A 27,122-nucleotide genomic window follows, 5' to 3' on the forward strand; every position below is an offset into this window, starting at 1 on the left:
TCTCTCTCTCTCTCTCTCTGCCTGTGGCAGGGCTACCTCTCTCTCTCTCTCTGCCTGTGGCAGGGCTACCTCTCTCTCTCTCTCTGCCTGTGGCAGGGCTACCTCTCTCTCTCTCTCTGCTGTGGCAGGGCTACCTCTCTCTCTCTCTCTGCCTGTGGCAGGGCTACCTCTCTCTCTCTCTCTGCCTGTGGCAGGGCTACCCTCTCTCTCTCTCTGCCTGTGGCAGGGCTACCTCTCTCTCTCTCTCTGCCTGTGGCAGGGCTACCCCTCTCTCTCTCTCTGCCTGTGTCAGGGCTACCTCTCTCTCTCTCTCTCTCTGCCTGTGGCAGGGCTACCTCTCTCTCTCTCTCTGCCTGTGGCAGGGCTATCTCTCTCTCTCTCTCTCTGCCTGTGGCAGGGCTACCTCTCTCTCTCTCTGCCTGTGGCAGGGCTACCTCTCTCTCTCTGCTGTGGCAGGGCTACCTCTCTCTCTCTCTCTCTCTGCCTGTGGCAGGGCTACCCTCTCTCTCTCTCTCTCTCTTCTCTGCCTGTGGCAGGGCTACCCTCTCTCTCTCTCTCTCGTCTCTCTCTCTCTCTCTCTCTCTCTCTCTCTCTCTCTCTCTCTCTGCCTATGGCAGGGCTACCTCTCTCTCTCTCTCTGCCTGTGGCAGGGCGGAGATGAGCTGCAGATAATGGGGCTCAGACACAGCAAGGCGACGCTCATTCACTGCAGCTGTCCATATGTGTCAGGCTTGTGGAAGCGTAGATGTAAGCCATTGTTATCACTCCTGTTTGCCTCGGGTTAGTGCTATTACAAAAATGAGAAACTGTCCTTTACTTGTAAGAAACAACTAAAAATACTCCTGGAAAACTTACATTTCACTCAGAAACTATAAGCCGCAGGGTTTATTCTCTCTTTATGTTTTGTCTCTCAGCAGCAACTGCTCTGTTGGTGAGTCATTGCCCAGCATCAGCAGGCAGTCTGCATGTCTGAAGATTAGGGATGGGTACCGAATTCTGTACTTTTAAAGGTACCTACCGAAACACGTCGGTACTACCGAGTATCGATTCACGTGAGATCCACCGGTGCCAACTTTCGGTACTATGCGCAAAAAAAATAAAATTCCGATGACGTCACGTTTTGTTGACCGCAAAAACGAAACCGCACGTTAAGGCACAATACATGTTTTCAAACTCTCTTTGGGTGTTTGCAATTCATGGGGACTGGGGAGTATATGTCTCTGATATCTATCTTGGTAGTGGGCAAGTTGTTAGAAAGTGTAGCTCAGTTTCCACATCTGCTCTGTCTGACATGGCTGTTAGCCTAGCCCAGTGCTTCTCAAACTTTTTCTGTCAGGCCCCCCTTTGGCGGACCAAAATATTAGAAATGGTATTTTCATGGAGAACAGTGCAGCTGCAACAGATAGCACTTTAGTGATAATTTTCTGTAATCCAAAAAAAATAAAAGAGAAACACTGGCCTAGCCACAGAGCGTCTTTAGAGAGGAGATTGAATCCGGGACACAATGGGACACTGACTCTGTTCATGGTCACAAATGGATTCCAGCTTAATTTATTTACTACAGATAACAAACGTGTTGTTTCTGTTTTTCTTTTTTACATACTTGTGCCACACGGAACAACTGATCACTACAGCCCAGCATCATATTACTGTAGCCAGTCTCTTGAAACACCACTATCTCCAAACGTTCTTTTGCTATGTGCTCGCGCTGCCACGGTGAGTTTTATTTTTAGCGGTCGGCTTACTCCTTCCATAGTTTCACATATTTGTAACCCATTTGACGTTCTTAAGCTGACGTTAGCTAAGCTAACCGTCGGACATAACGTTAGCTCCTAGGGCTACAGTGCAAGCCGGCACAACTCACAGAAGAGTAGAGGATGTGACGTCGGTAAACAAGCCACACACACCGCAGAGCGGGTCTACTCTTCTCCAAAGCGGGGGTGGAGCAAAAATAACTGCTAGAATACTCAATCAGCAGCAGAGTAGTTCATTGCTGCTAGATTGTTTGTTTGTTTAATCAGTTGTAAAATACTTTACATTAGTAAGATGTAAATAATAATAAAGTAATAATAATACATTGTTTATTTATTAAATATGAAGTTTGGATTATTTTTTTTTACAACTGAGGTAGGTAGATACAAATTTTAGAGACTAAAGTACCGAAAAAAGGTACCGTTGGGTACCGGTATCGATTCACAGGTACCGGTATCGGTTCAAATGTGAAAGGTACCCATCCCTACTGAAGATCCAAAGCTCTTGCACCGTTTATTTTCCAGCGCTATATAACTCCACTGTTCAACCTCACAATATCCAGTCCACGAGTCATTCTGTCACAGAGCCCAAATTCAGGAACACGAATGCAATGAGATGTGGCTAACAAACATTGGCTACATGTTGGATCCTATATGTGTGTTGTATATTTTGACCCAATTTATCATCACTAAGTTTTATTTGCATTGTTCATTCTCATCCACTGCTATTAAGTGTGTGTGTGTGTGTGTGTGTGTGTGTGTGTGTGTGTGTGTGTGTGTGTGTGTGTGTGTGTGTGTGTGTGTGTGTGTGTGTGTGTGTGTGTGTGTGTGTGCGTGCGTGTATACACCCAGGTTTCTACATGTACATCGAGACGTCCAGGCCACGGAAGGAGGGAGATCAGGCGCGTCTGGTGAGCCCCTTCTTCAACGTGGCGCCCAAGAACCCCTACGGTGTCACCAATCCCCCAGCCTACTGCTTTGGCTTCTTCTACCACATGTACGGCAAACACATTGGTAAGACATGGCCCTAATATTACCTCACAGTATGAAGTGGACGTACTTGTGGATTTTACCATTTGTAAGTCATTGCTTTGCCCCATTGCCTCTTTCCTCCTGTATAGTAGCCTACAATGTATGTACATCCAGTTTTGTGGGGGGACATATTATGATCTGATGTTCTGTCACCAGCAGTGGCCTTCACATACCATACCATCCCATAGTCAGCTTTACTCTCATGCCAGCAATCATTTGAATCAATTCATATCCCTCAAGTGGTTGATATGATATTTAGGAGCGGGACCCTTCAGCCACGTCTCCTTGGCACCTCCAAGGCATTTGCTCTCCACGTCCTTCTCTCTGAGTCCAGACGACCTGGTCTGAAGCAGCCACATGTTCTGTTTCCCCTCAGCCTTTGAAGAGGCTCTCGGTAGCTTTGCACTTAGACCCCCCTCGCAATGGACCCAATCAGTCAGCACCAGAAACTTCTGCTGCTCTGAGTAGGAACCGTGTGTGTGTGTGTGTGTGTGTGTGTGTGTGTGTGTGTGTGTGTGTGTGTGTGTGTGTGTGTGTGTGTGTGTGTGTGTGTGTGTGTGTGTGTGTGTGTGAGAATGAGAGAGAAGGTAGCAAATCAAGATTGATCTTTTTGCACAGAAGTAGTGGTCTTATATATTATGTCGCCCTCCACCACTGAGATTTCGTCTTCCTTGTTATTAACTGCAGGCTACTCTACAGCTGTCTATCAATCAAAATTTCTTTGTCAGGAACTATGCACAATTTGATTAGATTAGATTAGATTCAATGCACAATTTAAAATAAAAAACGTTAGCTTCAAGTTCACCTGGATGTGTGGTCTCTGGGCACGGGGTACAGGTCGTCTACAGTCAGATTAAATAGGCTACAAGACAACAGCGCAATACAATACAATACAACAATGTGAACCAATTCTGAGGATACAGAAATGTGTACAGTGTGATGATATATGAGGCACCCATGGTCGCTATGTTACTCAATCTCCTGCCAGCCATCCGTGGGGGTCTGTTCAACTCAAGTCTGCCGTGAACACTATCTCTGGCAGCTTTGTATATGTAGAGAAGGCAGAGGCAAGACTCCAGTGCTCCCCCAGCTCTTCTCCACTGATACTATTCCCCAGACGGCTCTCTCACACTACCCGTGTCATCTCGGAGCGGCACTGAGGTAGACCACACTAGCATAACATAATGGGATTAGGCGTGAAGCTCTCTAAAGCGGCCCATACTGTCCATGACAACTGCTGTTGAGACAACATCGCCTTCTTTTCCACCCAACACTAATGGGAAGGGAGGAGAGCAGCCTTGCTGGCTATCGCCATGGAAACAGAAGAGATTGTGTTACTGAAAAGAGCTGCTGTAGCGACGGGATCCGGTGAAGGCTGAGGTGGCGACACTGTGGCTCAGGAGGTAGAGCAGTCGTCTGGTAATCCAGAGGTTCCCGGTTCGATTCCCGCTCCTCCCGGGCAGTGTGTCGAAATGTCCTTGAGCAAGACACTTAAACCCCTAATTGCTCCTGATGAGCAGGTCGGCACCTTGCATGGTTGCCTCTGCCATCGGTGTGTGAATGTGTGAGTGCATGGGTAACATGTGAGGAACAAATTGTAAAGCGCTTTGGATAACAGTGCTATATAGGGATGGCTAGGCGCTGCGTCATCATATTCCAAAACGCCACTTCCGTGTCCTGTTGCTTCCAGATGGGATATTCAAAGGCAGTAAAATGGTGCAGTGCTGTGTCCCATGTTGCAGCAATAGAAATTATATCAACAAAACAGTCTCTTACTACCGCTTTCCTCCATTGCGTATTTTTTTTTACTACTTTTTTTTTTATATATATATATCCGAGTTTAGACCCTTTTTCACAGACTTTGAGAAGTTTGAGAAGATGTCACAGTAAAAAGGGTGACCGGTTCCTGGGCTGTAGCCATTGCTGTTTACATTGGCCGCATTAGACTAAACATGCTAGTGGACACGGAAGTCATTTGTGACCTCACACTAGCCATCCCTATAAATGCAGCCATTTACCATTTAGGTTGAGCCCAAGCTATTGGACCCTATTCACACGCCGGCCATTTTGCTCTTATGACATGCTCAGGTTGGGTTCCATTCCCAACACATGTTGGATGCCTCCAGGCGGGGGGCTAGACCAAACACCTGGAGGGGGGGGGGGGGGGGAGCAACAGGGAGGAGGAAAGGAAGAGAGGATGGGAGACTTCAAGGGAGGCTCAGTGGGGAGATGAGAGCTCCTCCGGCTCCCTGCCGAGGTTGAGTAGGCCGTGACATTTCCAATTTGCTCAGATTGATCGCCAGCCAGCTCAACCCCTCTTCCCTGCCCCCCCTCCCATCGTCTGTGGTGCAGCCCATGCCCGGACTGTGGCGTGTTATGATGAATGGGCTAAATGTCAAGGGCTGGAGACACCAGGATCAGATACAGCAGAACCACGCTCCATTTAGCAGTCCGCCTCTCTCCGCATGGCGAGCAAGTCCCCCTCTTCAGTTCAGGAATGTTGGTTTATGGATATTTGGAATATTTATAAATCTAGAGTCAGTAGAAAATGTTAGGGCTAAATGGTCCATTTAATGTTTCTCATTAATTCAACTATTTCTGGATGCACAAATTGTTCTTGACCTCTCAACTCAACTTTTGTCCTTTTCTTGTACTGCTCCTTGTAAACAGGGATCAGAGAGACCTCATGCATGCAAAACTAGCCGAGCATGTTTAGAACTGAGTGAGAGGGGAGAACTGAAGGAAATGTCAGATGTTCTACGCCGTCGAGGTGAATCACAGGCGACAGGGTCCACAGAGCTGAGGACTTCGCCCACTCTCTGATTAGAGCGGTGGCACAGCCTCACAGTACTCCTCTGTGTTTAGCTAGCGGAGGGGGGCTACCTGGGACACGGTCACACTTAATTACTGAAGCACACTTCAAAGTTTGCCTTTGGAGCCTGTGTCACATTTGTTTACAGGATTATATAACTCCCCCGGCACAGTACACACAGCCTCCGGTCTGTTTTAAGTCGAACCCACTAAGAAGGAACGGGGTCAGGGCCTTTTCATTAAGCTAGGAGGGCTAATGCGCTAAACAGATTGCTCGGTGTTGCTCAGTGTAGCACTTTAATTCCACTCCCCACAATGCATGATGGAAGGTGTCCTCCATCATACATTGCCCAGTACTAAGTCAATGGGTACAATTTATGTGACTTTTTTTGTGTCCTATTTACTGTGAACACAAAACGTACAGTGACAGGTGATGATTTATATATATTTAACCCTGTGGGTGACTGGAGACTGAAGTCATATCCCATAGTGTGTTCGAGTATTCTGATGATTCTGATGAGAGTCCACCTTACACCTAAACTCCCATTCAGTCCCATTTTTGACTCAGATGAACCTTAAAAGGTAAAATCTTAATCAGAATATACATCTATTAGATTTTGCTCATACGAATTTATTGTGAGTTTGTGTAATTGTAACTCTTTTTGAGGAAAAATGTATTTCTTAACCTGTTCCACACAATGTGAAAATCCGCCTAAAATATATACCTAGGTAAATGGAATATTGTAACACTTCTACAAGGGCTATTTGCATATTCTTGGTATCTAGGTACATCTATGGACCTCAGGGAATGTATTCACAGTGTCAGAAATATTGTGATGAAACAAAGGAGAATATGAATTATGATTTTTCTTTGCATCTTTGACAGTGAATAACACCATGATAATAATGACCACTGCTCTTGTTCAGTACCCTCTTGAGATCATGTGTACAAAAAATCTAAGGAAATTAATAAAGGGAAGATGATTAAACCAAAGGTTCTGTAGATACAGTACTGAATTCTCCCATCTGGACCAATGCAATTTGAAATATTATTATAGAATATAGAATATGATGCTTATACATTACCTTATTATAGCCAATTTGCACATTTATATACCGGTATATATATATATATATACATATATTATCTTTAAAATGCCCGAGTTCAATTTGGATTTAGTATCACCAGGCGTGCATAAGAACAGATAATGAAATCTACTGTAATCTAGTGTACTTTAAAATTTTCCCCACAGTGCAACCGATCAAAAGATCTAATTGTTCCTCCATGCTAACAATAGGGAGGAGAAACTAACTGCGTTTCAATATTTGTCAAAAACGTTACCTTTTATGGCTTATTATCGCGAATCATAACAGTTATTGATATGATTCATTCAGAACGCTGAACTTTGAACCCCCACAGTATCTGACAGGAAGTGTAGTTCGGAAAAACGCTGGTCGACAGCTATGCATGTCCTCTACAAAATGGCCGCAAAAAGACTACAATTCCCATGGTTAAAAATGTCCATTTCCGTTTCCGTCTTGGAATAGACTTCATAAAATCGAAAACTTAAAACTATCTAATGGCACTTTTAACCTATTGTTAAACTAACGTATTGATGATAATATACATTCTACATGCTTTGGTGACATGTTAGTGATGTTAATACTTGAAAACGTTTGACCAAAAAATCGCAACTTATATGCAATATTAAAAGAAATATGGATTTATGACCAGATGTAATTTGTTGGGTCGGTACCGACCCTGTGGGGTGGAACAGTAAATGCATTCCTTTTTCTTTTTTGTTAAATGTTAGACCACTCTCATATTTCGAGTGTAAAATCAAGCTGTGTAATGACAAATTTTTCACAGCTTTACCCAGGGCGCCAATCCACCGTATTTTGACCTATTTAAAATTCAACAGATTCTTCCTGAAGTAGCCTTTTACAAAAAGCTACTCTCGAAAAAAACAACTCCCACTGGTACCGCATGTCCATGCTGAGAGTGTAGTAGTGCCACTCACACATTACTACCTACAGTGGGGTAAGTTCAAAGAAAAGTGTCAGCCAGCCAGCTCAGCAAGATTCCTCCCCCGATGTTAAACACTTCAACAGGAGATAACACCACGGGTCATGTTCCATACGGGCGCTCATATTTTGCTGGAGATTGTGCTGTCGCTCGGGGGGGGGGGGGGGGGGGGCATATGTCCATGAGGGAATAGACATGAGAACATATATGCGTCTATTCATAGTGCCCCCCACATGTGGTAATGAGGTATCTTGCTGAGCCAGAGATGCATCAAAAGCAGCACGGCAATCTCAGTCACTCCTCTGCCATATCGAATATCTTCCAAAGGAATATGGTGAGAATGAGAGGCTGTTTCTTACTCCCTTGACTTCAGAGTGGCTTCCTACTGAGCAAGGGGCTTTCTGTGTTGCCAGCGGTACGCTATAGGCCTGCCACTACGGGGCTGCTGGTCTGTCTCGCTCTGCGTGGCAACTGTACAAACCAGTACAATTGGTTCCATAGGATCAGCTCTGCTGCATGTTGCGGAGGACAGGCTCAACGTCAACATTGGACTGTTGGCGTCACTGAGAGGAGCATCTCCTTCGCCTCAGACCTGTTGAGAAGCATTTAGCAGGAACTTGGCTTCATATGAAAGTCGAATGGCTTTTTTAGCCCTAGCCATATTTTCAGAAGTACATACCCAAGTAAATGGAAGATTGCGCCACTTCTACAAGGCCCATTTGCATGTTCTTGGTATCTAGGGACATCTATGGACCTCAGGGAATGTATTCCCAGTGTCAGAAATATTGTGTCTGTTACTATGCTTGAGTAAATTGTAATGAACCAAAGGAAAATATTATAATTATTTATTTATTTTTGAATAACACCATGCTAACATTGACCAGACGTAACAAATAGCCACTGAGCTCATTCAGCACCTTCAGCATCAGAGAAAGGTAAAGAAGCAATATACGTTGTATTTTATGGCAATAACATTCAGGTTTGTTCGACCCGTGAGTTATAATCACGAAAATAACGGCAATATTTATTTTCCAAGTCAGACCCACTCCTATCCGAGTTCTGGGGGGGTCATCAAAGCGAAGCGGGTGTCGTGTTACTTCACACGGTAACAAATACGTGAGTCCTCTGCTTTGGTTGTTAGTATCTTTATTAGCTTATGCGTCGCTACATTACACGGGTGTCCATTCTAGGTTCCTCTCGAACTCCCCCTGACCCCGGTACGGTGGCCTGTACACTCTCGTATAGCACACACATATTAACATAACACCACATCTCCCTTTCTAGAATCAATGGGTAGACTGCCATTGATTCCCCAGACCTTAGATTAGAGGATTATTCTGCCTCTATATCTAAAAGGTCTGTTCCGATCTGAACTGATCTAAACATTTTCTTTAACGCCATATAAACCATAGGCTATATTAAACATAGCAATTGCTTTCTTTCGAACATTATATCTAAACGAATATATATATATAAACATGAAACACATGTCTTAGCTTAACCATAAACCTCTTTCATTCTATTGCAGGAATGTCACTTTTCTTTACTCTCTCTCTACTGTCTCTTACAAGTCCAACCTAGTTGGTTTCACCACACATCTCCCAGACCTGGTTCTGGGAGTAGCTGGTGGTTCCAGGACCTCCTGCTCCGTAGGTTCTGCTGCACTCTGCTCCGGTGAGGGCTCCATGGGGACGAGATGGCGACGGTTTCGCCTTAATGTTCCATGGGGTCCATCTATGATGTACGAACGTGGAGTGGGGTGACTGCTGACCACAACTCCAGTTGCACTTTGATCTGTGACCCACACTTCCTTTCCTGGAGTGAGCCTGTCGAGACTTCGTGTACGATGACGCCGGTTGTAGCTTTGTGCATCTCTCATTCTCTTCTCCTCTTCCTTCAGAACAACCGCCTTACTGTCGGGAAGAGCAGGGACCAGTAGAGCAGGAAGCGTTGGTACCGTCGGCTGCCTTTTTCAGGAGGCCTTTTACCGTCTTGACAGCACGTTCTGCCTCCCCATTACTCTGGGGATATCTCGGGCTGCTTGTGACATGGCGAAACCCATATGATGTCGCAAACGCTGCAAACGCCATTCCGGAGAATTGCGGCCCATTATCCGTCACCAGTTCCTCCGGGATACCGTGCAAAGATTGACTTCAGGTGGTGGATGACGTCTGTTGATTTTGTGGGAGTCAGCAGAGCGATCTCCACGTACCTTGATGCATAATCCACAACCAGCAGGTAAGTCTTGCTCTCCAGCATGAACAGATCTGCTCCCAACTTCTGCCACAGTCGCCCCGGGTATTGAGATGGCATCAGGGGCTCCCTTTGGTTCTCTCTCTCTTTGCTGCATGTTCGGCAGTTGAGGACCAGCTCATTCAGCTGCTGGCTGAGCCCGGGCCACCATACAGACTGCCGTGCGCGCTCCCTGCACTTTACCACCCCCTGGTGGCCTTCATGCAGCCTGGCAAGCACGTCGTTTCTCATTGTTGAAGGGATTACAAGCCTGCTTCCCCTCAGCAACAGTCCATCCTCTACTGTGAGTGACGCCTGTTCTGCCCAGTACAGACTGAGAGCCGGTTTACTGTTGTGTGCTGGCCATCCCTCTGCACACCGCTGCTTCACCTGTGCGCACACACTGTCCCCCTCCAACTGCTCTCTCAGCTCGTCCAGGTAGGCAGTGCTCGCTGGCAGGTTCTCCATTACCATGTCCACATAGATATTTGTATTCTCAAATAACTCCTTCTCCTCTGGTGTCTCTCTCCTCTTCACAGGAGCACGTGAGAGCGTATCAGCAGTCCACAGGCTCTTCCCTGGCACATGTGCAATGGAATAGGAATAGCGCATCAGCCGCATCCGGAAGCGTAGAATCCGTGGAGGGAGATCATCCAATGCCTGAGACCCCAGGAGACTCAGGAGAGGCTTGTGGTCTGTCTCCAGCTGGAAGTGTCTGCCGATGAGAACATTTCTAAACCTCTCGCAAGCCCAGGTCAAGCCCAGGGCCTCCTTCTCAACCTGTGCGTATCTCTGCTCAGTCTGTGTGAGAGACCGCGACACATAGGCTACTGGTCTCCACACTCCATCCCATTCTTGGAGAAGCACACTCCCCAAGCCGTACGACGACGCATCCGCTGAGACTTTGCACTCCCTGTGGTTATCGTACATGGCCAACACTGGTGGAGATATTAGTGCATCTTTTAAATCTTGAAAGGCTCTGGCCTGCTCGATGCCCCACAGGCAGCAGTTCTTCTTTGACAGAAGGTCTTGCAGGGGCTTGTCTCTCTCCGCCAGCTGCGGGATAAACTTCCCCAGCTGGTTTACCATGCCGAGAAAGCTTCTCAGCTCACTGACATTTGTCGGCTCCTCCATCCTCCTCACGGCATCCGTCTTACTCGGGTCGGGGTTGATGCCACTGCTGGAGATCACATGGCCTAGAAAGGTCACCTCTTCTTTTGACAGGTCGCACTTGTCGGTGTTCAGGGTGATTCCTGCTTTCTCGATCCTCCCCAGCACGACATGCAGACGAGCGTCATGCTCCTCTTGTGATCGGCCCCACACCAGCACATCATCCATGTGGCAGACGACACCCTCCAGCCCCTCTGTGACCTCAGTCACCATTCTGTTTTGGAAGTGTTCTGGGGCGGAGGCGATGCCGAAAGGTAGGCGATTAAAGTGGTAACGACCAAACGGCGTGATGAAGGTTGTGTACTTTGACGACTCCTCAGTCAGGGGTATTTGCCAAAATCCCATGTTTGCGTCTAACTTGCTGAATATCCTGGCTCCGGCCAGCATTCCCAGTGTTTCCTCGACTGTTGTCAGGGTGTATTTCTCCCGGCACACTGACTCATTGAGGTTTGTGAGATCAACACATATGCGTACGTCACCTGTCTTCTTCCTAGGGACTACTACCATGCCAGCGCACCAGTCGGTTGGCTCCTCGATCCGGCTGATCACTCCGAGGCTTTCCATGCGGGACAGTTCTTGCTTGACTTTGTCCATCAGTGGCAATGGAATCCTTCTGGGCGTCTTCAGTGAGAATGGTTGAGCCCCCGGTTTCAGCCTGATTGCATACGGCTGTTTCATCTCACCGAGACCACTGCATATCTTCGGGTAGGTCGTCTTGAGCGTCTCCATCGTGATACTGTCTAGACGTGCCACAAGCTCCATCTTGTTGATAGCAGGTCTCCCCAGCAACGCTGAGTGCAGGTGTCGAGCGACGTACACGTCCTCCAACACCTCTCTCTCTCCTCTCCTCAGCAACAGCTTGGCGACGCCCACAACATCTAGTGGACTCCTCCCAGGTCCCATCAGTGGTTTTGTTGCTTTCTGTAGGGTAGGTGGATCCTTGTGTCTGTAGATCTCTCTGAATACAGTGTGAGGCATCACAGTAACATCAGCGCCAGTGTCTATTTTGAATGGCACACGTCTGCCATTGATGTCTATGTCGACCATCCATGGCTCACCATCAGTTGTGATGCTGCCCAAGAACATGTGCTCCTCCTCCCCATCACAGGAGCAGGAATAGTCTTCTTAAACCTCATGTACATTTTTGGAAGATTTACACACACGTTTATAATGCCCCATCTTCCCACATGAATGGCATTTCACCTCATTAGCAGGGCAATCGCGCTGTGGGTGGAGCTGAGAACTGCCACATTTATGACACTGGACACTTCTCCCCCTCGAGTACTGGGTACTGTGTGATTTGGCTGGGTAGCTGTTAGCCTGTTGGGGGCTGTTCTTAGCATAATTATTGCTACTGCTCTTAAACACCCTGTCCACCGATTTAATGTCACTTGCCTCTGCCCTGGCGTCCCCTCGCAGAGAGGATTGCTGTCGTTTCACCTCCTCACTCTGCCTCGCCATGTTCATTGCCCTCTCCAGGGTCAAGTCTGGGTCCAGCTGCATGCATTCTGACAGCCGCTTATCCATTAGACCGACGACAAGCCTGTCACGTATAAGTTCATCATGTAACACTCCGTATGTACAATGCTCCGCCAGCGCATACAATGCCGTCACAAAGGAGTCGACTGTTTCACATTCTCCCCGTTTGCTCATATTAAATTTGGCTCGTTCATAGATCACGTTTTTCTTGACCACGAAGAAACCTTGCAATCCATCCCGCACTCCTTGGTACGTACGACGTAGATCAACAGCCAGATTTAATCCACGTAAAATATCGTCCGCCTCATCGCCCATACAATATATTAGCGTGTTGACTTGATTATCTTCAGAGCTAGCATTTAGGTTACTTGCCAGACGGAATCTTTCGAACCTGCGTATCCACTTGGCCCACTCTTGCGGCTTTGAAAAGTCGAAGGACTCGGGAGGCTGGATGCTAAACGTAGCACTTGAAACCGCTGCCGCTACCGGGGCTACAGCGTTATTAGCCAGCATCTTTTTTTTCTTCCTTCTGCTTTTCTTCGTCATCAACAAGTCTCAAATGGCACTTTAACGTCCGACCGAACTCATACACAACTCTTGCAGGACTTCTGACACCATGTTGTGTTACTTCACACGGTAACAAATACGTGAGTCCTCTGCTTTGGTTGTTAGTATCTTTATTAGCTTATGCGTCGCTACATTACACGGGTGTCCATTCTAGGTTCCTCTCGAACTCCCCCTGACCCCGGTACGGTGGCCTGTACACTCTCGTATAGCGCACACATATTAACATAACACCACAGCGGGCAGTGATGGGCAGTAGCTAGCTACAAGTAGCGACGCTACATAGCTTAACTACAATTCTCAGTAGCGTGATGGTAGCGTCGCTACTTTTGAATCACGTAGCGGTGTCTGTAGCGCAGCTATTTATAGAACGAAGTAGTGACGTAGCGACGAGGAAACGCTACAACGCTACTGTCTATAAAGATTTGTGAGGAGAAAAAAAACTCCCTGTAGAAAAAACCCCACTATGATTTGTTGGTTGGTTTAGATATGCGTATGACGACTCACGATTGGGTACGGTTAGGCCAAAACATTACGGGTAGCCCAATCAGAGGCAGGATAGGGCGGGACTCCAAGTCCGCAAACCAGGAAGTGAAAATCAAAACACAGACGTACTGAATGAATGCAATTTAACGGATTACATGAACCAGTCCGTGCGAAATGGCAGAGGGATTCGATGGCATTGATGTCATGGCGCCGCTACGTCCGGCTGCCTGTCTGTGCGCTCCGTCGAGATTGTGCTTACTTTTGTTAATATTTATAGTTTTAAGAGTTTTGTCTGTACCAACAGTAGGTGCATTTAATGTGTATGACCGTCAGTCACTTATAGACATCGGATTACGGGAAACTTACCGACTAGATTACTCCCTGGATCAGCTTTCTGAACCGCAGCAATGGCCTGTGGAGATTCTCAGGACAATGGGACCAGATCCTGACCCCAGGAACAAAGGAATCATCAGGCGGAGAGGGAAGAGAGCTGGGATCCGTAATAGACTGAGAACCAGACGACACCGAACGCCACTACCCAGTATATTGCTAGCCAATGTACAATCAATTGACAATAAACTGGACGACATCCGAGCAAGGATTCAATTCCAGAGAGACGTTAGAGACTGCAATGTTCTCTGCTTCATTGAAACGTGGCTGTCGCCAGGAACCCCAGATCACGCCATCCAACCGGCCGATCACTTCTTCATCCACCGCAAGGATAGAACAGCAGAGTCCGGCAAACAGCGTGGAGGAGGTATCGCCTTCATGTTTAACAACAATTGGAGCGATCCAGCCAACGTGAAGGAATTATCGAACCACTGCTGCCCCAATCTGGAATATATAACCATCAAATGTCGTCCTTTCTTCCTCCCGAGGGAGTTAACGGCGATCATCCTGGTCGGAGTGTATATTCCACCGCAAGCCAGCAATAGTGTCGCGCTCTCCAGACTTCACGACGAGGTAAACAAACTCCAAGCAGCGAACGTTAACGCCGCCATTGTAGTAGTGGGTGATTTCAATAGCACCAATCTGAGAAAGGTTTTGCCTGACTTCTATCAGCATGTGACTTGTAACACCAGAGGCGGTAACATTTTAGATCACTGTTACACGCAATTCAAGGGTGGCTACAAGGCTCATTCTGCTAGTGGCTTTGGTAAGTCTGATCACGCGGCCATCTTTCTTTCTCCAAAGTACAAACAAAGAATCAAGAGCACTCCTGTAGTCTCGCGAGAGGTGCAGAAATGGGATGTGGAGTCGGGCGAGACGCTCCAGGCTGCGTTTGAATGCACAGACTGGAGCGTGTTCCGCGACACAGATAACATTGATGTCTACACGGAGACAGTGCTGGACTTTGTTCGTACTTTGGTGGAAGAAACAATCCCCACTACCACAATTAGAGTTTACCCAAATCAAAAACCCTGGGTAGACAAATCCGTCCGTGAAGCTCTGAAAGCGCGCACCAAAGCATACAACGACGGCCTGGTGGCAGGCAACATGAATGACCACAAGATGGCGCGATACAACGTAAGGAAGACAGTGACAGAGGCAAAACGGCGCTACAGGGATAAAATTGAACTCCAGTTTGAACAGGCTGACTCCAGAGCTATGTGGCAGGGGCTCAAAACGATGACAGACTACAAAGGCACCTCCCTCAAACTGAACAGTGACATCTCCTTAGCAAATGACCTCAATACCTTCTATGCAAGGTTTGATGCTGGTAATAACAACACCAGCCCACAAGCCACGGCAATGGGGGGGGGGGGGTCTGCTGCTGATGGAGACTCAGTGTTCAGGGTAACAGAACATGAGGTGAGGCGGACCTTTAAAAAAGTGAATATCAGGAAGGCAGCAGGACCGGACGGCATCCCCGGCCGCGTCCTAAAAGTCTGTGCCGACCAACTGGCCCCGGTATTCACTGACATATTTAACCTGTCCTTAGAACAGGTAGGGCTGGGCGATATGGCCTAAATATGATATCACGATATTTTCTGACCTTTCGGCGATACACGATACACATCACAATGTTTTTCTTTTTTACCCCAAACGATTCATTGTGAGGCTTACCAAGACAGTATTTGAGTTTGCAAAAGACATTAAAGACAAAATAAAATACCCATGCATTTAGCATGTTTATATTATATATTAGATTTAGATTATTGGATTATTAGATTATAATATATTGCATATATTTAGCAATGAGATATTATATGATTTAGATATGAAATATGATGAATTAAAAATGGGGGACCCTGATGTAAACAAGACAAAAGTCTTTCTCTGGTCTGCATCCCCTTAACAATTGTATGTATTGAGCTGTACTGTACCCATTCTGCAATATGTTAATAAAGTTTTAAATAAATCAATCAATCAATCAATCAATCAATCAATAGCATTTTAATGAAACTACTGTATATTTGTATGTCTCTAAATGTTTTGATGAATTGAAAATGGAGGACCCTTATGTAAAAAAGCCGAAAGTCTTTTTCTGGTCTTCATCCTCCTGTACTGTATTGTACCCATTCTGCAATATGTTAATAAAGTTTCCATTCATTCATTCTGACGGACAACAGAATCATTTTGATTGACAGTCGAGTCTGCCAATTACGTCACACCGCTTGCACCCGCCCTGCTGTTCTTAGCACCAATCGGCAAGCGCCATTAGTTTTTGACTTCCTGAATGTCCGGTGTGCTGACATCAACAAAGCTACTTACATTAGCTCCCCGCAACCGACTAGTAGGAGACCAGTGCACCACAGGATGACTAAATGAGCCATAATGATTTTACCTCAACGAATGTTATAATAAAAGCCTTTCCATACATCTGTCTGATTGAAAACTTTATTAACAGACCGCGGAATGGGCATATCTCAACACAGGCTGAGATATGAACGAGTAACGTGTGGACCAGATTGACGCGACACAATCCTATTGGGCAAAACATCACGATATCCACGATACGTTGAAAAAGTGTATTGTTAATGAACTGTACCCGATATTTATATAATATCGTCATATCGCCCAGCCCTAAGAACAGGCTGTCATCCCCACCTACCTGAAGAAGTCCACTATTATCCCTGTACCCAAAAAATCCAAGCCTGCTTGCCTCAACGACTACCGCCCTGTAGCTCTCACCTCCATAGCCATGAAGTGCTTTGAGAAGCTAGTAAAGGGCTACATCTGCTCCTCCCTCCCCATCAACATGGACCCCCTGCAATTTGCATACCGCCCCAACAGGTCCACGGAGGACGCCATAGCCCATGTGCTGCACACAGCAGCATCACACCTGGACAAGAGGAAGGGGAACTATGTGAGAATGCTATTCATCGACTACAGCTCGGCATTCAATACCATAGTCCCCTCCAAACTCATAGCCAAGCTCAGGGACCTGGGCTTGAACTATGACCTCTGCCAGTGGGTCTTGGACTTCCTGACGGGCAGACCCCAGGTGGTGAGAGCAGGCAACTGCACCTCCTCATCCATCACCCTCAACATAGGGGCCCCCCAGGGCTGTGTTCTGAGTCCCCTCCTCTACTCCCTGTACATACACGACTGTGTGGCTCAGCTGAGTAGCAACACAATCATCAAATTTGCTGACGACACAGTGGTGGTGGGCCTGATCTCTGCCAACGATGAGAGGGCCTACCTGGAAGAGGTCAAGGTCCTGGCGGGATGGTGCCAGGAAAACAGCCTCTCCCTGAACGTCAGCAAAACAAAGGAGATGATTGTGGACTTCAGGAGGTCGGGGGTCAAGGACTACAGCCCCCTCAGCATCGACGGGGCACCGGTTGAGAGAGTCAACAGCTTTAAGTACCTCGGAGCCTACATATCCGAGGACTTGACATGGACCACACACATTGACAGTGTTGTGAAGAAGGCACGACAACGCCTCTACTTCCTCAGGCGCCTAAGAAAGTTCCAAGTCAGTCAGAAGATCCTTAAGAACTTCTACTCATGTACAATAGAGAGCATCCTGACTGGCAACATCACCTCCTGGTTTGGGAATAGCACTGCACAAGACCGAAGCAGACTACAAAGAGTGACACGTTCAGCCGAACGCACAATTGGAGGGGGGCTCCCCACCCTCCAGAACATTTACAACAAGCGGTGCAGGGGCAAGGCTAAGAGAATCATTAAAGACTCCAGTCACCCGAACAACTGCCTCTTTGAACTGCTGCGGTCAGGCAAGCGATACCGGAGTCTCAAGGCGAGCACAGAAAGACTCAGAAGAAGCTTCTATCCCCAGGCCATCAGGCTGCTCAACGAACAATGAACACTACACAACAACCATCAAACACACATAGCACACACATCCACATGCACACACTCACTTTAAACAAACACACTGTAGCACCCACTCCCCACACTTTATAGCACACACTCACTTTAAACAAACACACTGTAGCACCCACTCCCCACACTTTATATTTATTGATGAAGGATTGCACTACAACTCGTACACCTTACTGTAAATTGTACCTAAATTGTACCTCATCCCATTTCTGCTTTGCACTATATAGTATTGTACATTAGTACACTGCATAGTATTGTATATTATATGGTAACTCAGTTACGTCTATTCTGCATCAAACATTGTACATATGTCTATACTGAACACTGTGACCTCATTTTCTACTTCTAATTTACATGCTATACTATGTTATTTGATACTATCTTGTCTAGCACAGTCTCTGGAGCGTAACAGTAAGAAGCATTTTGTATGAAAGTATTCTGTACTTCTGTATGACAACTATTAAAGAAACTTGAAACTTGAAACTTGAAGATGATGATGTCAATAACAACAATGCCTCTCCATGGCCCTATCTGGGACACATTTATGACTGAGTTTGACTGAAAAAACGGCTAAAACATACTTCCCACACGTCCAGCACTAACTTGAGAACACATTCAGGTGAGCTGATGAAAATCAACTGTTCCCAAACAGCACACAAGTCTTGTTGTCAATAGCTTTAACTAACAGATAGCTGCTATCATGATGATGTTTCACTGTAGGCAGAAAATGAACAATATTATGGGGGTGGAGAAAAGAAAAAAAGAGGGAAAAGATCACTTAGAGCAGTGGTTCTCAACCTGTGGGACAGGACCCCCAGGGGGGGTCCCCACATGATTTTGGGGCCATGGAATGGTTTGTGAGTTACATATTTAAATACATTTGGTCATTTAGCTGACACTTTCATTCAAAGCAACTTACAAATTGTGTACAACACAATCAGCAGGAGTGGTAAATATCTAGCAGCCAAGGATAAGTAGTATTGTTTGTCAGTGTCAAGCTTGAGTGTTATACTCTGAGTACATACTGTAGTAGTATAGACATATTAGCATAGTTGGTAGTAGTATATACATGGTAGCATAATACTAGTAAAATGAAGTAAAACAGTTACAATTCAGATATTGAAGAAGTGTGTTTTTGGTTGATAAAGTGGGCAGGTTTCAGAAGATGCAGAGTTTAGGGATAAATAATACATAAAGATAGAATAGAAAAGAAAAAGACCATTACTGCATCAAAAGTAATCAACAAACTATACTATAAAAACTGATAAAACCAAATGGTCTCTTTCTTTTCTTTTGTAGAGGCTGCATCCAGCTAAACTTGCCTTCCTGGATTTTGTACATAATACAAGTTCATGTTAAAAGGATGACACAAAAAGCCAGACCGAGGGCTTGTTTCAGTTTTATAATAAACAATCAAACTGAGAATTCTTTTGTTTGGTGGAAACTTGATCACGAAGTAAAAAATTAAAATAAAAAAAAAGTAGTGCTGATGTAGCTAGCTATTTTTGCCATGTTCTTGTAGTGTAGCTTGCTACATTTCTCTGGGGATAGCTTCCATTGTAGTTGAGCTATATTTAATCGAGAGTAACTTGTAGTGTAGCTTGCTAAATTTTCCAAGTAGCTTGCCCATCACTGACAGCGGGCAATTCTCGGTCGAACTTCCCACCACAGCCAAAACCTGCAAAATGTTCCACTGTCGATTAGAAACATACTTCTTCAATCAATATCTGAAATGGAAAAACAAATAAAGGATACTAACCTTTGTACTGTAGTTTACTATTATGCATTTTGCTACTAAGGAATCTACCTTGTCTATATTACCACCTACTATGCTAATATGTCTATACTGTACTACTATGCACTTAAGACTGTAGCACTCAAGTTCAACACAGTTTGACGAACAATGTTACTTACCCTGCCAGAGTTGTACCCTTCCTGCTGACTTGTTGTACAGAACTTGTAAGCTGCTTTGGATAAAAGCGTCAGCTAAATGACTAAATGTGAATGTACATGTACTGTATTCTAAATGGGGGTGGGTGTTTTAAATGGAGGGATGTTTTAAATGGAGGAGGGTCATTTTTTATGGAGGAGGGGTGTCTTAGAATCTAAGACTTGATGCACATTCACCAGTTGCTGGAATGCAGCAATGTGGGGGAAATCAGGTGAGGAAGGAGGGGAGGTCTGGAAGGGAGAATAGAGATTTCTCACTAACCAATAGGATCACGTCCGTTCTTAGACGGTTCGCTTCCCTGGAGATACCCTTCCGAGAGTAGTTGAGTCAGACATTTTGTATATAATTCACACACTAGGGCCCAGAGATCTACTAAAGGTTTGTACTGGTAGAAATGCAGTTGCATGCATTAATAAATAATAGTTTTTGAGTTACTAACCCTGCACACAAGCATTTTGCACATGCAAGATACTGAAGAAATTAGGCTTTGTGCACTGAATGAATCCATGCATATCTTGCAAACTATAGGGTTCAACTGTGTGTTTTGGCCGTAGAAAGTTAAGTTAACACATTGAGTGCCAACGACGAGAAATCTCGTTATTTAATCGTTATTTCTTTTATTAGCGATATCCATACATTTTTCATCAATCCAGCCTCATGTTATCATTGGGACTGTCTATGAGCTTGAAAAGGGCAAATACCGCCCCCTATCGTCTCCCGGATGGTATTGCACCCATTGGAATGGACTCAATGAAAATGCATGTGAAAAGAAAACTCCGGATTCCACATTTTACTTCTCAGGCATGTAACCAGAGACTATTGCATTCATTGGGGCAACCGAAAGCAGCGTGGATTATCTGTTTCGAGGTCTAATGTTGGATCAATAAACGTGATCGATATTTGGAATGGCGATCAGGAATTGGAATAATTTTTTTGCAGAACATCTGATATGAGGTAAGGAATCTATTTGACCAATTTTGGGGTAATCAGATGTTTTTTTCACATATTTCACAACATGTCTGTGTGTGTGTGCGTGTATGACGTTAGTGCTGACCAGGTCATAGATAATCGATTTTCAGCCCGCTTCTCTAGCGTGCATAAGTACACATATACTATCGATAATCTAGCGTTTATTTGAAAACGATTCATAAATCTGCCGGAAAATGACAACGTGTTGTGTGTATTCCAGTAAAGGGCGATTCCTGCAGAATCTTAATTTTCTTCTAGAAATTTCCAAAACTATACTCGTATTCAAAACGGTATCAAACGGAAATGTACCGATGAAAAAACAATCCGTTTCATACATGTTGACTGCAAGCAAGTCATTGATAAGCGACGGGCGTATTAGACACATAGCCATAATTTAAGATATAGTTTATGCGTTCACAAATCTGCTCGCCCTCTCATTGACTTAAGCGCTGGCACTCAAGCGATAAATCGCCCACCCCATGCTGGCAATCAAAGTGTTAAGGATGAGCGACTTTCATGTAGTACTTTGTGTAGTTGTGGTACACGTTTTTAAAGCCAGAGAACAACAACAATGGCTTCAAATGCTGCCACAGCCACAGAGACTACTGCAGGGGGTCAGCACAGAGACTGCCACATTGATTGATTGATTGATTGATTGATTGAACATTTTATTAACAGATGGGTACAATACACTACGGCTCAATACACAATTGTTAAGGGGATGCAGACCAGAGAAAGACTTTTGTCTTGTTTAAAAGGGTCCCCCATTTTAAATTCATCATAACATTTATGACATACACGACATACAGATATACAGTACTGTTACATCCAGACATTTATGACATACAAGATATACAAATATACAGTACTGTTTATTTACAGGCAGAGTTTCTAAAAGAGAATATATACATTTGAGGGGGAGGAAACTGTACATTTGGGGGGGCTTCGGGGGGGGGGGGGGTTGTACATTTACCGGGGCCAGTTTCGGCTTGCGGCCTCCCGTAGGTGCTCTTTTAGAGCGGTTTTGAAGGTGGGTAGGGGTTCACATTATTTTATGGCTGTGGGTAGGGCGTTCCACATTGTTGTGGCATAATTGCGAAACGTGTTTAGTCCCTTGTTTGAGCCGAATCTAGGTTGAACATGATTTGTGGAACTCCCTCTGGTTTTGTGGACGTGGTATTCACTGACCTTTGGGAAGTACCTCGACATGTACATGGGTACCTTAGTGGTGTAGTGTATCTTGTAGACCAGGCCCATTGCAAGTTGCTGTACTCTGTTGTCTACTCTAAGCCATCCTAGGTTGTGGGCAGGGGTGAGGTGGGTTCAAGGAGTAAGGTCAAGCAGTAGTCTGACCAGTTTGTTTTGTGATGTTTGTAATCTTGTTTTTAGTGCCTTTGAGGTGCTTTGGTACCATGAGGTGCTAGCATATTCGTAGTACCCTTGAATGAGTGCTCCTGTTAGAGTCTTCAGGGTATTCTTGTTTACCAGGGAGGAGATCCGGTACAAGAATCTTGTTCGTTGGTTGACTTTTTTGATTACATTGGTTCCCATTTTGTCACAGGAAAGATTTGCCTCTAGGATGGAGTGACAATTTTTCAAAGTAAAAGAAAACAGCTTTTTGCGCGACGGAGAAATGCAATTTCACGGAGAGAATATGTCTGGTGGCCATATTATATACTGTATTATAGCTTACTTGAATAAACAAGTCTCCCTCCCCACTTTACCGGCGTATTTTCAATTCACAATAAACAAGTCTCTCTCAGTCCCAACGTTGACAGTTAGTGGCTCGCCTGTTATCAACACAAAGGCACAGTGATGAGGAAGTCAACAGACCGCCGCCCATCGACTTTGCGCCTCCTGGTGGCATAAAACAGAACAGCAGCCTGGTTTCCTAATGAATTCAAATGACGTGAGATCACAGTGCACTCCTCGCGGCAAAATGGTTAGGAAAACGAATGGCTCCATCTGTAGGTATGTAATTTCATCTTTCCTTGTCATTTGATCCGAAGAGAATGGACTCTGTTTTACCCAGGTGTAATGATAGTTTGTTATCAGCGAGCCAGGTGCAGATTCTGCCGAGTTCAGAGCTGAGGGCTTTTTCAACCTGCAACTTGTCCCTGTCAGAGACCAGCAGGGCTGAGTCGTCCGCAAACAGGAACAAGTTGCAGTCACAAGCTGATGACATGTCAATACCCCCCACCACCACCACATAAGCTTAGGGCTTAAGAGGTTAAAGCTTATGATTTCAATTTGCATTCCTAGTCTGGACCATCCTTCACGTTTACAGTATTAACACTCATCCACGTTCAGACCTTTACCCAACGGGTATAAATCATTGACAGCGATGGAGTTGTTAGTTTCATTACCAAGTATTCTCATCACTTATCACTCATTAGAGATAATTAAACGTTATTATTACGTGCTAGAGAATAATTTATCGTCATCAGCAGAACCTCAAATTAATAAGTGTATCATTTCACGCGTCCCACTTTTAACCTTTGGCCGCTGCTCCAGCTCAGAAGAATACATAAATCTGGAATGCGAGAGAGGGAGATGAATACTAAGTTTAGAATGCCTGGAAGAATAGCAGATAAATCTTCTCAAGATGCATGAGTTTGACCTCCTCATTTAGACTCGCATTTAGATTCACACTTGAGATCTTCCGACATGCCCGACCAAGCATCTGTAAGCAAAGTCTCAATCACAGTATTCAACTTCAGGGTTGTTTGGTTGGATATTAGAAAGTAGTACGGATCATTTGGCATTGGAAGTTGTTTTGATGGCTTGAAGATGTAATTATGGCGATCAGATGTGTGTGTGGTGTGTGAACGACGAGTTATGCATGACATGATAATATGTAATCAATAATGTAATAGTGATCTATTATAATGTAGTCATAATGTAATAGTGATCTGTTATAATGTAGTCATAATGTAATAGTAATCTAATAATCGGTACAATTATTGAAGAAGAAACACATTAATCAGATTAAAGATATGTTTGATAAATAGCTTATTACCCACTGCATGACTCAAAGGCATCTAATGAGTCATGAATGAGTCATCTGAATCTGAATAAAATAATACACTTAAAGGGATAGTTCAGATTTTTTTAAACCCTATTTCCTGAGTTCTTACCAATGATGAGTCCTTTCACGGCACAATCCATGCCATTCGTCAAACGTATGCAAATTCAATGGGGACAAACTCTTGTCTGTACATGCTGACTGAAGCTCACTGAAATTAATGGTTTGTGGCTAACTAACCGGATTTACTACGCTATGAGGAACAGCATGGGGTGTGCTGAGAAAGGACTCTTAGGGGGCTTTCTCACTAACCATTTGGGGTCGAATCACAGCCCGATCGCACCCAAGTAGGGTGTGATCGTCCTACTGAGAACGCTCCCCCCGTCACCGGGGACGCTGATTCGCTCCAAACCTGGACTGCTGGAATAGGTGGTTCCGGGTGCGCGCCAGTGGTGCATGCTTGTACCAAAACACGGAAGAGGCTTGCTGTATCAACTTGCTGACACACACAATGACATTACTGTAATGCTTTCATGCTTGCTTGAATTTTGGGCAGATAAAAACATACAGCAACAACTGGACAATACCCACAAAAACGATATTTATGTGTACGCAAACTAGAGGGGGGAGAGGGAGGGGGGGAGTTCGCACCCAAGGACGGAGCGAGGACGGAGCGGAGCTGATTCGACCCCGAACGGCAGTGAGAAAGCACCCTTAACGATCAACAATTGTGAAAGTAACCCTCCCATTCCTGTGTGTGTGTGTGTGTGTGTGTGTGTGTGTGTGTGTGTGTGTGTGTGTGTGTGTGTGTGTGTGTGTGTGTGTGTGTGTGTGTGTGTGTGTGTGTGTGTGTGTGTGTGTGTGTGTGCGCACATGGTTCTTTTAAGTCTCAAGCCTAGTCTAGATGTATAAATGATATATCTAGGGCTGAGGTGTTGCTGACTCCAAAACCGTTGGCTGGATAATAGAATATGCCACATTGTTTCATTTGACATTGTGAGTTGTTTTGACAGCTCAATGTATAAATATCAGAATATGAATCCTCTGTGTTTGCGTACACTTTATGCACATGTTCATCTGGCGTGTCTCTCTCTCTCTCTCTTTCTCTCCCCCCCTCCGACTGTAGGGACTCTAAATGCCTTTCTGAAGCAGAAGGGCCAGACAACGTCCGACGGTCCCGTATGGTCGCTGAGTGGTAACCAAGGTGACCGCTGGAAGCAGGCCAAAGTCAGCATCCATCCGACGGCATCCTTCCAGGTGTGGCAGTAGATGAATCACTTCTCTCTAATCGGTCAAATACCGCTTGGCAGTATTCATTCTCTCTCTCTCTCTCTCTCTCTCTCTCTCTCTCTCTCTCTCTCTCTCTCTCTCTCTCTCTCTCTCTCTCTCTCTCTCTCTCTCTCTCTCTCTCTCTCCATCACAGTCTGGTACGGTTCCACTGACAAACACACCAAACTCCAACGCATCACCAAGACAGCCTCCAAAATGATTGGCTGCCCCCTCCCCTCTCTGGACTCCATCTACACCTCACGCACAGTAAAATCAAATTTATTTGTAAGGCCCGACAACACACGTTAATGTCCCCATGGGCCAGACACGTCATCTTTAAACAAGTCAAGAAGAAACATCACAATAAATCGAGAACAAAACAAAAACACCATAAAGACCAACGTTTTTTAAATAAATAAAATAAATGCAACACTCCCAGACATACCCCACGCGAAGGTAAGGAAAAACTCACTAAAACCTAGTAATAGGGGAAAATGCACCACAGGTGGAGGAGATAAACCTTAGAAGGGCCGTTCAAGGGGGGATCTCCCTTCTTAGATGTCGGTGATAGTAGTGTTGCAATAAAACAGGCGAAACAGTTGGTAAGCATGCACTCATATGTGTAATGAAACACAGATAAGTGCATGTAATAGCAACTGAACATTTTGAAAGATAAAATATAGAGCTGATGGCGGATCTATTTGAGGCAAGGGGGCGGCGCAGAGAGGGTCATATCCTCCCAGTCATCATCACGGGACGTCCAACACTCCGGTCATCACTACGAGACAGCCGGAGACAGGGAGACGGGACGCCTATTGCTTATTAACAGCGGAGGAGTGCTGCAGAGTGCTTCCGCGTTTTCCCTGATTGGCTGCGACACGCCCCGCGGCAGACGCGGCAGCCGCGGAGCGGCAGAACTTGCGGCATTATGTAGCCGTAATCCGCCATGATTTTCATTCGAAGCTTAGCTCACCTGGCAGCGCTGCGGTCCTGCCATCCTGCGGTCCGTTGGTGACAAGTTCGAATCCCATCAATTTTTTTTTAACGTGTATTCTTTCGCCGGTTAAGGTTAGGCATGGTTAAGGTTAAGGTTAGGCATTGTTTCGGAGTTGGTTAAGGTTAGAAGGGGTAAGGTTAGGCGCTGTTAAGGAGCTGGTTAAGGTTAGAGTTTGTCTTAGAGAATGGCAATATTCTTTCTATGGTTAAGGTTAAGGTTAGGCATGGTTAAGGTTAAGGTTAAGGTTAGGCATTGTTTCGGAGTTGGTTAAGGTTAGAAGGGTTAAGTTTAGGCGCTGTTAAGGAGCTGGTTAAGGTTAGCGTTTGTCTTAGAGAATGGCAATAGACAGCCTATTTCCGCACTGCCGCTCTCTCGCGCTGCCGCGGTCACATGGTCACATTGTCACATTCTTGCACTCCTCCGCTGTTAAAAAGCAACATGCAGACGGGACAGGCGTTAGACAGTTCAAGTTTCTTTATTAGTTGTCATACAGAAGTACAGAATACTTTTATACAAAATGCTTCTTTCTGTTACGCTCCAGAGACTGTGCTAGACAAAAAAGATAAGTATAAAATAAAATAAGTATAGCATGTAAAAAATAGAAGTCACATATGTAGACACAGGTGTTCAATATGTACATATGTACAATGTTCAATGCAAGTAGAAGTAACTGAGTTACCATACAATATACTAATATACAATATACTATATAGTGCAAAGCAGAAATGGGATGAGGTATAATTTAGGTACAATTTACAGTAAGGTGTACTGAGGTATGGGTTATAGTGCAAATTCTTTGCCATTAAATATAAAGTGTGTAAGTGGGTGCTGCAGTGAGTTGTTTGTTTAAAGTGAGTGTGTGCGTGTGGTTGTGTGTGCTGTGAGTGCATTTGATGGTTTTGTATAGTGTTATTGTTCGTTGAGCAACCTGATGGCCTGGGGATAGAAGCTTCTTCTGAGTCTTTCTGTGCTTTCCATGAGACTCCGGTATCGCTTGCCTGACCGCAGCAGTTCAAAGAGGCAGTTGTTTGGGTGGCTGGAGTCTTTGATAATTGTCTTAGCCTTAC

The 27,122-nt window shown here is 45.2% G+C and overlaps 1 protein-coding gene across 1 annotated transcript in view; it reads left to right on the forward strand.

Annotated features, from left to right (window-relative positions):
- Positions 1-27,122, forward strand: part of LOC311228905 (MAM domain-containing glycosylphosphatidylinositol anchor protein 2) — a gene marked incomplete at its 5' end in the record, with an annotated part of 580,884 nt that overhangs the window by 535,265 nt on the left and 18,497 nt on the right. The window contains 2 exons of the mRNA XM_084314863.1: positions 2,604-2,765; positions 24,916-25,046. Of these exons, the coding sequence (XP_084170989.1) occupies positions 2,604-2,765; positions 24,916-25,046 (293 nt within the window). The remainder of the gene's footprint in view (positions 1-2,603; positions 2,766-24,915; positions 25,047-27,122) is intronic.

Source organism: Notolepis coatsorum, assembly GCF_963971535.1.
Source record: "Notolepis coatsorum genome assembly, chromosome: 5".
In the NCBI taxonomy this organism is placed as follows: Eukaryota; Metazoa; Chordata; class Actinopteri; order Aulopiformes; family Paralepididae; genus Notolepis; species Notolepis coatsorum.